Source organism: Hemiscyllium ocellatum, chromosome 19 (genome assembly GCF_020745735.1).
Source record: "Hemiscyllium ocellatum isolate sHemOce1 chromosome 19, sHemOce1.pat.X.cur, whole genome shotgun sequence".
Lineage (NCBI taxonomy): Eukaryota > Metazoa > Chordata > Chondrichthyes > Orectolobiformes > Hemiscylliidae > Hemiscyllium > Hemiscyllium ocellatum.
In genome coordinates, this window is record NC_083419.1 from 37,247,990 (window position 1) to 37,260,992 (window position 13,003).

The window sequence follows — 13,003 nt, forward strand, 5'->3', positions numbered from 1 at the left end:
TGATGAAACTTTAACTAGACTTTCTGAACCTGGGGTAAGAATACCACCACTACACCACAAAATCCACTATATAACTTTGTTCTATGATTGTAAAACGGTATTAAAAAGACAATCTGCCTACATATTATTTCACAATACAGATCAACAATAAAAGTTTAACATTTGATCGACCAGCATCCCATTGCTGCTTTCCATCTTTCAAGTTGGCTGATACTTAAATTCCTGACAAGAACATGCAAATGAAGCGAAATAATGAAACAACTATAAAAGTAATCTTACTCTAAAGAGTCGATGAGTTTCTTTGGCTCTACAGGTGGAGGGTATATGACCTCTTCTACATGATTCCGGTTGCAGTTTGCATAAGCAGTGGAAATGTGAATGAAGGCTTCAAGCTTCTGCATCTGCCGGGCCAGCACTAACAGTTGCTGTGTAGCCACCACATTCAGCTGCAAGGCATGTCTGTGCAGGGCAAGAGCAAAGGAAAATAGGGTCATGGAGAGGGAAAACCAGTAAGGTAAATGAATGTACAAGTGTTCAGCCTATATGACAACATACTATTTTCTTGTGATTCTTGCGAAAACATATAATTATATCCTTTGGTTAAAATAATGCCATTACAAAACAGAAATCAATTGATTTGTCAAACCATTGAGCCTGAAAAGATAAATGCAACTCTGAAACTGCCAATCTGTCTTCAATTTGGCAAAACAGTGCAAATTGAAAATATTTGTGATTATGATCAAGCCCAGTGACGGCAGAAGGTAACCCAGAACAAAACCATGCAAGCTTAATTCCCTTACTTCACAGAAAATGTGATTTCAGCTGCAGAGCTCTGAGGTGCCACCAATTAAAATTTTAATTTGCTCCCCATCAACCCCCTAGCCATGGGATGAAATACTGGAGAAGAGTCCTCACCAGAAAGTAGCTCTGTACCTTTTTAATAGCTAGCTATCAAACAGCATTAGGAAAAATCTACTTCTGATGAAAGGTAATCAATGTGAAAACTTTAATTTTGTTTCTCTCCACAGATGCTGCCTGACCTAATACGGTTTTCCAGCACCTTTGTTCATACAGCATTAGACGTCTGGGAGCAGGTCAAAAATGTGCCTCCACTCTGCAAGAGGTTTTTAGAATTATTAAGATTAAATAAAAATAATTCGGAGAAAATGTTGACATCACATCACCATAGAATAAAATCATACTGATCTAATATTCTTGTGGACATGCATGGATTGATGCATTTCTCCATGAATGGTTGGAGTATGCTTCAAATTACTGGCTTGTGGAGAGTTTTGTTTTCATTATTTTCTGTAACAACGATTTTATGAAATATTCTGCAATGATAACGTTGCAACATATTTGGAGGGTTTTGTCTCCCCCAAACAACTGTAGAAGTAAAGGACACACCGATTGCTACAGTTTGTCAAAATGCGGAATTAGTCTTAATATTTTAAAATACTGCTCTAGATAGTATCATCTAATTACTCTCTATGAAATATCTTTTCATGAAGTAAACATGCCTGATTTCAATCATGTTATCATTAATTGTGTGGTGCTACTGGATACCACAATTGCCTGCAAAGTAGTTGTTGCAATGCTTAACCTGTGTTTAGAGAGGCTGGTTAGCTAAATTAGTTAATTGGCTGTTGTGTCATCACGAATAACATCAACAGCGAGGGGTTAATCATTAATCCAGCTGAGATAGGAGCTTTACCTGTTGCCCTAACCTACAATAAAATTATAAACTGTGAGCTGGTGGCTCATGAATAATGGAAGATGCTACCTGAAGAACAATTCGCATTTATGGTGTGCTATCGTTAGGGGAAGTAGTAGCTGTGGGAGGGCAACAAATTCTAATCAATTATTCCAATAGTCACAAACAGATCAGAACCAGCAATAACTATAAAAAGTTATCAATACAGGAAATTAGAATTTAGTACAGCATTTTCTTTCCTTTCAAATCTGAGTGGATAGATTAGAAAAAGGACCTACTTTAAAGGCTCGTCGAATCGTATGGTAGCTGCACAGTGGAAGACAACGTTAATGCAGGAGAGCAGATGTTCAGTGTCCTTTGAACTGATGGCCAAGTTAGGCTGCATCAGCTCACTGCCAATAGGAATAATCTTCTTCTGAAAATCTTCCCTCACCCTATCAAATAACTGCAATAGAAAGAAAGATTAAAATAGTGGCTACATTTTAAAAACTTTTTGCGACAATTTTGCTTCACTCGGTGTATGTTTTTAATATGGTGAACTTCTATTAAGTTGAAAAGGTGATTCTTAACCTGTTTCCATGGGTTACAGACATTTGTAATTTTGGCTTTGAAACTCAGTGCAATTTGATTTAAAGCAAACCATTAAGACTGGAGTAATACTGCATTCTTTGTGAATACACCATCCTGGAGGAGTTTAATGCCTTGGGATATGACTGCACTCAATAATCTTCAGGCAGGACACATTTTTATTTGCAGGATATCGGAATCCATCTTGAAGCTATCAGAAAATGAAGCATAACTTTGTCCTTTGGGAATATTCTATTTTTCAACATTCACCATGCACTGGAAAGCTCAAAGCTTTAATCATTTAAAAATCAGCTCTCATTTATAACAAACTAAAATAACCACATAAAAAAAAGTTAGGAGTCTAGGAAAATCTAGAAATATATATACACTGTTGATTTCTTCAGTTTTTAAGCTGCAACAGTCTAAACTCTGAGGAGGGTTTTAATGAACTGCCAGGGTTTGTCATTACCCTACTAACATTGATTACAACTTCAGTACAAGATTCAGCAGAAATCAAGATCAATGCAAAATTCCAAGAAATTCCTGTCCTTCAATGCTCCACAAGAGGCTGTGCTGTGAACCTGAGAAAATGGGTGAGATTCTTAATGATTACTTTGCATCAGTGTTCACTGAGGAGAGGGACATGATGAATGCTGAGATTAGAGATAGAAGTTTGATTACTCTGGATCACGTTGACATAAGGAAGGAAGATATGTTGGATAGGCTAAAGAATATTAAGGTGGACAAATCCCCAGCACTGGATGGGATCTATCCCAGGTTGTTGAGGGAGGCAAGAGAGGAAATAGCTGGGGCCCTGACAGATATCTTTGTAGCATCCTTTAACACAGGTAAAGTGCCAGAGGACTGGAGGGTTGCTAATTTGTCCCTCTGTACAAGAAGAGTAGTAGGGATATTCCAGGTAACTGCAGACCAGTGAGCCTGATATCAGTGGTGGGAAAGTTGCTGGAGAAGGTACTGAGGGGTAGAATCTATTTATATTTGGAAAAGAATGAGGTTATCGGTGACAGGCAACATGGTTTTGTGCAGGTGAGATTGCGCCCTACCAACTTAATAGAGTTCTTTGAGGAAGTGACCAAGTTGATAGATGAAGGAAGGGCTGTAGATGTCATATACATGGACTTTAGTAAGGCATTTGGTAAGGTTCCATATGGTGAACTAATAGAGAAAGGGAAGTCATATGGTGTGCAGGGTGTTCTAGCTACATGGATAAAGAACTGGTTGAGCAACAGGAGACAGAGAGTAATAGTTGAAGGGAGTTTCTAAAAATGGAGAAAGGTGACCAGTGGTGTTCCCCAGGGGTCAGTGCTGGGGCCACTGTTGTTTGTGAAATACATAAATGAAGAGGGCATTGGTGGTCTGATCACTAAGCTTGCAGATGATACGAAGATTGGTGGAGTAACAGAAAGCAGAGACTGTCAAAGAATACAGGAGAATATAGATAGACTGGAGAGTTGGGTGAAGAAGTAGTTGATGGAGTTCAATCCAGGCAAATGCAAGGTGATGCATTTTGGAAGGCCTAATTCTAGAGCGAACTATACTGTAAACAGAAGAGCCTTAGAAAAGTTGATGAGCAGAGAGAACTAGGAGTTCAGGTCAATTGTACCCTGAAGGTGGCTGCACAGGTGGATAGAGTGGTCAAGAAGGCATATGCTATGCTTGCCTTCATCAGACAGAGTATTGAGTATAAGAGCTGGCCGGTCATGTTAAAATTGTACAATACCTTGGTTCGGCTGCATTTAGAATACTGTGTACAGTTCTGGTGGCCACATTACCAAAACGATGTGGACGATTTGGAGAGGGTGCAGAGAAGGTTTATGAGGATGTGGCCTGGTATGGAAGGTAGCTATGAAGTGAGGTTGAGTAGGTTAGGATTGTTTTCAAAGGAGAAAAGGAGATTGAGGGAGGACCTGATTGAGGTCTACAAAATCATGAAGGGTATAGACAGGGTGGATAGCGATAAGCTTTTTCCCAGGGTGAGGGATTCAACAATGAGAGGTCACACGTTCATGGTGACAGGAGAAAAGTTTAAGTGGGATACATGCTGAAAGTATTTTACACAGAGGGTGGTAAGTGCCTGGAACGCCCTGCCAGCAGAGGTAGTAGAGGCAGGCACGAGAAATTCATTCAAGGTGCATCTGAATAGATGCATGAGTAGGTGAGGAGCACAGGGATACAGATACTTAGGAATTGGGCAATACATTTAGACAGTGGATTTGGATCAGCACAGGCTTGGAGGGCCGATGGGCCTGTTCCTGGGCTGTAAATGTTCTTTGTTCTTTGTTCTGTGGCATCCCATTCCCTGCCTCTTTGCATCAATTGAGAACTTCTCTTTTACTGTTCTGCCCATTAGAACTCTCATCTAAAACAAAACCGTTCTGTTCCATAAGATGCAATCGGGATGTAAACAATATCTGAGAAACAACTACTGCAAACAAGATTTATTGAATGCTATTAAATGACAATGCTAAGATTTAATTAAGAGTTTACAAATTAACTTTTCTCAATGTTTTTCCTAACATTTCAACTTCATGCATATGTGGGTCCAACCTTTATTTTTCTGTATGTAATTGTTCAAAAATGATTCAATTTCAATGTTATTCAGGCCATCTGTAAGAATTCTTTAAGTGACTAGTTGCTTGAATACTGCAAATTCCCACTACCAAACGTCACCATCTACAACATGTTGATGGGACATAAATTATCACAATAGGTTGCTCTGCTAGATTTTGCTTGTGGCCAGCAGTGAGTAGTCTTGTTTTGCCATTGATTGTAATTTTCATATAAAGATCTTTAACAACGGATGCTTCATATTTACACTAAACAGCTTGTTCGGGTCACTTGCATTGTATATAGTAAGTCAAACACAACTGTTTACTTTGTTCTTTGAAGTCATTTTGGGAGATACAAAATCAGCAATTAAATATTTCAGATGTTAATTACAGTGAACAAGTAATAACTTATTTTTAGAATAGTTAAGCTGGTAGTGAAAGCCACCAATCATGAACAAGCTAAAGAAACCACCCATATTCGAACCTCTGCTGATACTAACTGTCCAGAGCCCGCCTGGAATTCAAGCTTCCAGAGAGACAATCATAAAAATGGTTCAGCATCAAAATGAGCTGTGGCACTTAGGCATGCTGACCCTTATTGTAAAGAGGGGACAAACACCACACTTTCTGATGGCTAACCTACACTTGAACTTAATCAGAACACAGTGTTCTGCCAGCATCTGTGACTAATAATTTCACAAAGTTCTTCGAACTGAATTGTTTGACTCATCGCAGAAACAGGTGTCACGGAAATTATTCAGACTTGAGTATGTGTTCAACTCTAGACAAAAGCGAATGAGGTCACCTTCATACGAATGGGAAGGGCAATACTGCTCTACAGGACATTGACGAGACTACGTTTGGAATATTGCATACAATTCTGGTTCCTGTTGTATAGGAAGGATGTTAAACTTGAAAGGGTGCAGAAAAGATTTAGAAGCATGTTGCAAGGACTGGAGGGTTTGAGCTACAGGGAGAGGCTGAGTACCCTTGGCCCACCCTGGAGCTTCCAAGACTGAAGGGTGGCTTTATAGAGGTTTATAAAATCATGAGGGCCATGGATACAGTGAATGGCAAGGTCTTTTTCCTAGGGCTAGACAGCATGTGTTTTAGGTGAGAGGAGATATACTGAAAAAGCACCAGAGGGGTAACTTTTACACACAGAAAATGATGCATATATAGAACATGCTGCCAGAGGAAGTGGTGGAGGTGGGTACAAGTACAATTAAAATGCATCTGCATGAGCATAGGAAAAGGAAAGGTACAGAGATATATGGGTCAAATTACAGCAAACCGAACTTGGTCAGATTGGGATGTCTGTTCAGTGCAGATTATTTGGACCGAAGAGTCTGTTTCCATGCTATATGACTCTAATGCCTATCAAGGCGTATTTTTGCTTCCTTACTAACGACTATACTAAAACTTCATCCCTGGTTAATTGTTTTAGATTATGCAGTCATAAATACTGCAGATCAGCACTGTAGCTAGTCTTAGGGTCTCTAAATTAAGAATGGTCAAAAAGTATCCAAGACACACACTCATGGGGGAAATGGGTGAGGGAACGTGAATTTCTTTTGGGCTCTCCCAACCTAGCCTAAGATCCTGTAGTCATGATTTGGAGATGCTGGTGTTGGACTGGGGTGTACAAAATTAAGAATCACACCACACCAGGTTATAGTCCAACAGGTTTAATTGGAAGCACACTAGCTTTCGGAGCGACGCTACTTCATCAGGTGATACTGTCCTTCATTAGGACACTATCACCTGATGAAGGAGCGTCGCTTCAGAAGCTAGTGTGTTTCCAATTAAACCTGTTGGACTATAAGAGGTGTGGTGTGATTTTTAACTAAGATCCTGTACAAAGTGTATTAATAATCATTTGTAGCCATTTGCAATTCCTTACGACTTTCAGAAACCTCCCACTGAAGAAACTCCGATCAGGATCTCTCTTAACTACGAAGGTTCTCACAATCAAATACTCAACACCATTTAGCTAACACCTTTTCACCCACTAATATTTACTGCTCAGTCTCATATGGTAAATCATCAAAGTACCATAGACCTTTTGCATGCCCAATAAAAATCCAGAAATGTGATTTACTCAATATAAGTAATGATTTGGAGGTGCCAGTGTTGGACTGAGGTGCACAAAGTTAAAAAAAATCACACAACACCAGGTTATTGACCAACAGGTTTATTTGGAAGCACTAGCTTTTGGAGCACTGCTCCTTCATTAGGTGGTTGTGGAGTATAAGATCGCAGGACACAGAATTTATAGCAAAAGTTTACAGTGTGATGTCACTGATATTAAATATTGAAAAAGGCCTGGATTGCTTGTTAAATCTTTCATCTTTTAGAATGAACATGTTGGTTTCAGTTCTTTCATATGTAAATTTCAGAACTTCCTTAAAGTTACATTCTCAAGTGAACTTTAACAATAGGTGCCATGTTTGCCCAAATAATGCATTGAAGGTGTGAGGTACCCGGTGTGAGGCTGTCTGACAGGCATCCATCCATGATTCAGGACAAGCTGCAACAGGACACAAGGTTAAACAAACAAAGGAGCAGTGATTATCCAATGTGAGAAATGCATTGTTCGTTGTTCCTTGGGAGTTAAACAACTGCTTTATTTTACTTTCACTATCTTACAAAGTAATTGAAAACTGGTGAGCAGAATTTTTTAACTCTGCCTATTTGAATACTGCGCAGTTGAAAGGTATTGAAAGGTGACAATGAAACTTTAAGGCCTGAGATCCTAACTGGAATTAAATATATATAATCATACAATGTTTTCAGAATTAGCCAACCTTTCACTAACTGGAGTGAATTTCATAATTCCTTTGCCCATTTCCCTATATTGATTATCCTTGCCTCTGCTAACAACAGGTAACGAAAATTAGTGTGCTCCTATGTTGCTAAAATTTAACAGGTTAATGAATCACTACCCAATCAAATCTTAAGAAAATGCTGGAGTCATTAGCATTTAATGCAGAAGCTTGTGGCAAAAGAAAACAAGATTTTGGAAGATTTTTAATGGTGCAACTTCACAGTTTTTATTTCCTGTAGTGGTACGTGAGTAGCATTGGTAGAAACACAGCAAGTATTAGATTTCAGCCTTGCATTTAGCTAGAGAAAAAGAGAGGAAACATTTAAAAGGCATCTGGATGGGTATTTGAATAGGAAGGTTTTGGAGGGATACAGGGCTGAAAATGTGTTGCTGGAAAAGCGCAGCAGGTCAGGCAGCATCCAAGGAACAGGAGATTCGACGTTTCGGGCATAAGCCCTTCTTGGAAGAAGGGCTTATGCCCGAAACGTCAAATCTCCTGTTCCTTGGATGCTGCCTGACCTGCTGCGCTTTTCCAGCAACACATTTTCAGCTCTGATCGCCAGCATCTGCAGACCTCACTCTCTCCTTGGAGGGATATAGGCTGTCAGGTGGGACGAGATTGGGTTGGAATATCTGATCAGCATGAACGAGTTGGACTGAAGGGTCTGTTGCTGTGCTGTACATCTCTATGACTCTATTTGCAGCAAGTCTACTGTCATCTGAAAAGAGACAAGACAGGTCTTTTTTTTCCCACTCAGGAACCTTATATTTCATACAGAAATGACAACATGTTCTCTCCTCACATACTTTGAAGACCCATAGTCATTTAGGATGACTTAGAGGGAGCAGCCAGTCAACTTGATTCTGATTCTGAGCTTTGGAAAAACTGAAATAACTTCAGTATGATATTATAGAACAAATAATGCATGTTTTTACTGTAAATATTCTCTCAGACCACCACAGGTCAATTTTCTTCTGGTTTTTGAAGGGACAAAAAGCAGAGGAGTTGTGCGGTGATTTTGCCAAAAGATAGCAATTTGCTGTATTTTGACTTCATATAACACATTGTACATACACCATTCATTTTCTGACGAGTGCACAACTTTAAATAATGAAAATGGAATTGAGCCTAACTTCTGAAAGGAAAGTATTATTTAGCAGGCAGCGGATGATCTCTTAATATCCTCAATCTCAGGAGTAGTGCAATATCAACAGGTTTAGCTAATTATCGACCCGACATTTCTAAAGTCACAGCTAGTTCACTGATTCTTGATCAGCAGTTTAGTTAAGCATGCAGCTAAACTATTTGTGTTCTCTGTCGATTTGTATAATTAATTAAAGCAGATTAGTGTGACCCCAGGAGATAATCCCTTAAAATGGCACTATGCCTGAAGAAGAACATTAACCCTGGGATATTTCTAACAAGAGTTGTTTCCTTTATCTTTGTCAAATTATTTACTAATGCATTAAATTGTCCAGCATCATTTATCAAATAGCTTAAAAGTTAGAACATTGCAAACTCCTTATTTTCTTTGTAGCAGAATTTCAGCATCAGAACAAAGAGAATACAAGAGTGCATAAGGGAAGGCTCCTCCTTCAGGGAGTTTCACATGAAGTGGTATCTGGCTGACTGAAATTCCAAATATTCTGTCTGTCCACCAGAATTAACTTCACTTAAGAATGTATTACTTCTGGTTCACATTTTACTCTCCTTTTCCTCACCCATTTTTTTTTCTGGAAGTGATTGTCCATGCTAAGATATGACTTGACAGATGCTGATAGCCCTGCTGCTATTTTGGCCAAGTAGCCATTCTTTAGGTTGAGCTCCCGACCCTAAAAGCACACACATCCTAGGACAGGTGAAACAAAGACACACACGAGAATTCTTAGAGGCATGGCATTCTAAGCTGAACTCCATCGATTTAAACCCTATCTACCTTCCCTTAAAAAACCTGGAAATGACATTACCCTCCTTAAGAAACCAAAACCTAAAAATAGAGAGGCAGGACATACACTGGATTAATTACAGTGAGGAAACAGGCCCTTCGGCCCAACAAGTCCACACCAATCTGCCAAAGTGCAACCCACCCAGACCCATTCCCTTACATTTACCCCTTCACCTGACACTACGGGCAATTTCGCATGGCCAATTCACCTAACCTGCACACCTTTGGATTGTGGGAGGAAACCAGAGCACCCGGAGGAAACCCAAGCAGACACAGGGAGAATGTGCAAACTCCTCACAGTCAGTCAAGTGAGGCAGGAATTGAGCCGGATCACTGGCACTGTGAGGCAGCAGTGCATGCCATTGTGCCGCCCACAGTGCTTCACCAGAGACTCTCACTGATGTTACCTAGTATGGTGACGAAACATATGAAAACAAATCTTCAAACTCAGTGAGCTAACTTACAGACTTATCATCAATCTGAGCTACAAATCTCAAAAATCATTAACCAATTGTAATAATAAATCAAATCAATAGGGATTTTCAGGCATGAATTGCTGAGGTTTGAAATATGCAGAACTCATCAAAATGTTTTTGTTCAAGAACAATGGTTGTAAGAATATCAAATGTGATTTGTTGATGTAACTCAAAAACAAAGAGTGGAGTCATCAGCAAAAGGGGAAGTATCACACATCACAAAGCAATGAGTATTCTTGCTTCAGACAGAAGTATCCACAGGAAGTAGGCTATAAAAATTATTTATGGTACATTCAAGCAAGTTCAAAATAATGTCAAAACTGAGTCAGTTCAATAAATCAATCACACTGTCATCACACCTAGAATCATGGCAGATTTAATTAGTTTGATTGGATAGACCAGGACAGCTCTAAGTCCTTTGAAAACCACTCATTTTTTTTGTTGGCAGTCCTTATGTTTATGCTGATGACCAAAAAGCCTGAATTTTTTTTTGTGAACAAACCCATTACAACACTGCTGACAACTGACCTCAAGTAGCGCAGAGTCAATGGGATCTCATATGGCTCTTCACTATACAGAGAGAGAAAAAAACAGTTCCAATCGAAAGCAGGGACACTCAATAAAGCCACACACACTGAAAATTACTACAAAACACAATAAATACTCACAAATGAAATTCTGATTTTCTACTTCACAAGTTCCATTTTTCCCTTTAGTACACATGAAAAAAATGTCTCCTGACTATATGTAATTTTGATATCCATATATAAACTTAGACAAGACGATCAGTTTGATCATTTTTTTTAATTCGAAAAGCATAATCCCTCCATTCCTGAGACCCCTTTCTTCTATTCCAAGTTTCAGTCAAAGCTGAAGGAGTCAACTGCTCGCAGTGCTCAGGAGTTGTGCCCGGTGACTCTGATGTCTCTTGTCTCCTTTACTCCATCTCCAGCTGTTGTGAATTCAGCCGTGCTCCATGCTCTGGAACTTGTTCACCCTTTCCACCTCTGAATCCTCCTTTAAAACTCTTCTAAATGCTTGCATTTACAGTCAAGGAGTCATACAGCATAGAAACAGGCCCTTTGGCCCACCAAGTCTATGCTGACCAACAAACACCAAACAACACTCATCTCATTTACCTGCACTTGGTCCATAGCCTACAATATTTTAAGTGCACTTAAGCTTCTTAAGTGTTGCAAGAGTACCTGCCTCTACCATTCTCTCAGGCAGCACATTTCATATATTACCACCCTCTGGGTCAAACTTTTTTTTTGTCAGATCTCCTCTAAACCACTTGCTCCTCACCTTAAATCTATGCCCTCTAATCTTCAACAGGTCAGCATGAGAAAGAGATTCTCATAAACTATGTCTATGCCTCTCATTATTTTGCAGACCTCACTCAGGTCCCCCCTCAGCCTCCTTTGCTCCATGGAAAATAAACCCATCCAGTCTCTTCTCATAACTGAAACTTTTATTCCAGGCAACATCCTGGGAATCTCATCTGTATCTTCCCCAGTGCAATGACGTCCTTCTAATAGTGCGACAACTAGAACTGCATCATACTCCACCCGCGACCTAACAAATGTCTTGTAAAGTTGCAACAAGACTTCCTTGCTCCTATATTCTATGCCCCAGCTAATGAAGACATGCATCCCATATGCATTCTTTATCACCCTATTGCCCACTTTTTGACTAGGCTTTATTCAGCCCTCGCAATATGCCCTCTGGATCAGCATGACATTTTTAATGAGCTTTATGAAACACTTAGATTACTTTTCTACATTAAATACAGGATATAAACATAAATTCTTGATCACACCAGATTTCCAGGCCATTTTCCTTTATAAATTCAAATAATTTTGAGCATTTGTGGTAAATGTCAACTGAAGATTACACTAATTTTATAAAACGAAGTACCTGAGATATTTTGTTACCACAGCATCAGAAAATTGTTAAGCGCACAGAATGAGGCCATTCAGCCTATTGTGTTTGTGCCAGCTCTCCGAGTAAGCAATTCTCCCGATGCCATTCCCCCATATTCCCTCAATAAGTTTGACCATTCTTCCTTTTCTGATAACATCTCCACCACATTCAGATTGTGCACTCCAGAGCCTAAATCATGAAAAGGTTTCTCATGATGTCTCCGCTGATTTTTTTGTCAAGTACATGCAATGTGTGTTCCTCTTGGGCCTTCTACCAATGAGAACATATATTTTCCCTGTCTATTCTATCCAGGTACCTCATGATTTTCAATATTGCTATCAGTTCTTCTCCAAGGAAAACTGACTGGAAACGTATGGGCTATGAGTGAAATTTCTCATTCCTGGAGCAATTCGGATTAATCTTTTCTGCAGTCTCTCCAATATCTTCACATTCTTCTACTTGAGGTCAGTTATCAGTCCAATAGGGCTAGAGACAGAAATAACAGATCCCAGTGTTATCTCGCCCCCCCCGCCCCTACCCTGCACAGTGGGCCTATTTCTGACCTAAGCACAGAGGTCCTGCAACCAACTCAGGCACAGCAGTCCAGCACCTCAGTGGTAATGTCCCAGCACCCATACCAAGCACAGTGGCTCCCTTAGAGTCCTGATCGACAGTTATTGGGCCCTAAAGTACCCACTGTCCCACGTCCGGATGCCTAGAACTGACTACCATGCTCCAGTTGACACCAAGTCAATGCTTTGTACTCTATAGAGTAAGTAATAAAGCCTAGGATAATATATGCTTTCTTAATCTGCCCTGCCACCTTCAATAATTTCACTACACGTGCGTCCAGATGTGGCTACTTCTTTATCCTTTCAAAATTTCACCTTTTGTTTCATATTGTCTGTCCATATTCCTCCTGCCAAAATTAACCACTTCACATTTTCTGCAATGATTTTCATTGTTCATGCAGGGACACA

General features: G+C 39.7%; 1 protein-coding gene across 1 annotated transcript in view; it reads right to left on the bottom strand.

Moving 5' to 3' along the window:
* The window catches only part of si:dkey-97m3.1 (fatty acyl-CoA reductase 1), a 198,510-nt gene that overhangs the window by 84,619 nt on the left and 100,888 nt on the right, over nt 1-13,003 (bottom strand). Inside the window, exons 3-4 of the mRNA XM_060839365.1 lie at nt 1,993-2,159; nt 280-459 (exon numbers count right to left, since the gene is read on the bottom strand). Coding sequence (XP_060695348.1) covers nt 280-459; nt 1,993-2,159 — 347 coding nt within the window. The remainder of the gene's footprint in view (nt 1-279; nt 460-1,992; nt 2,160-13,003) is intronic.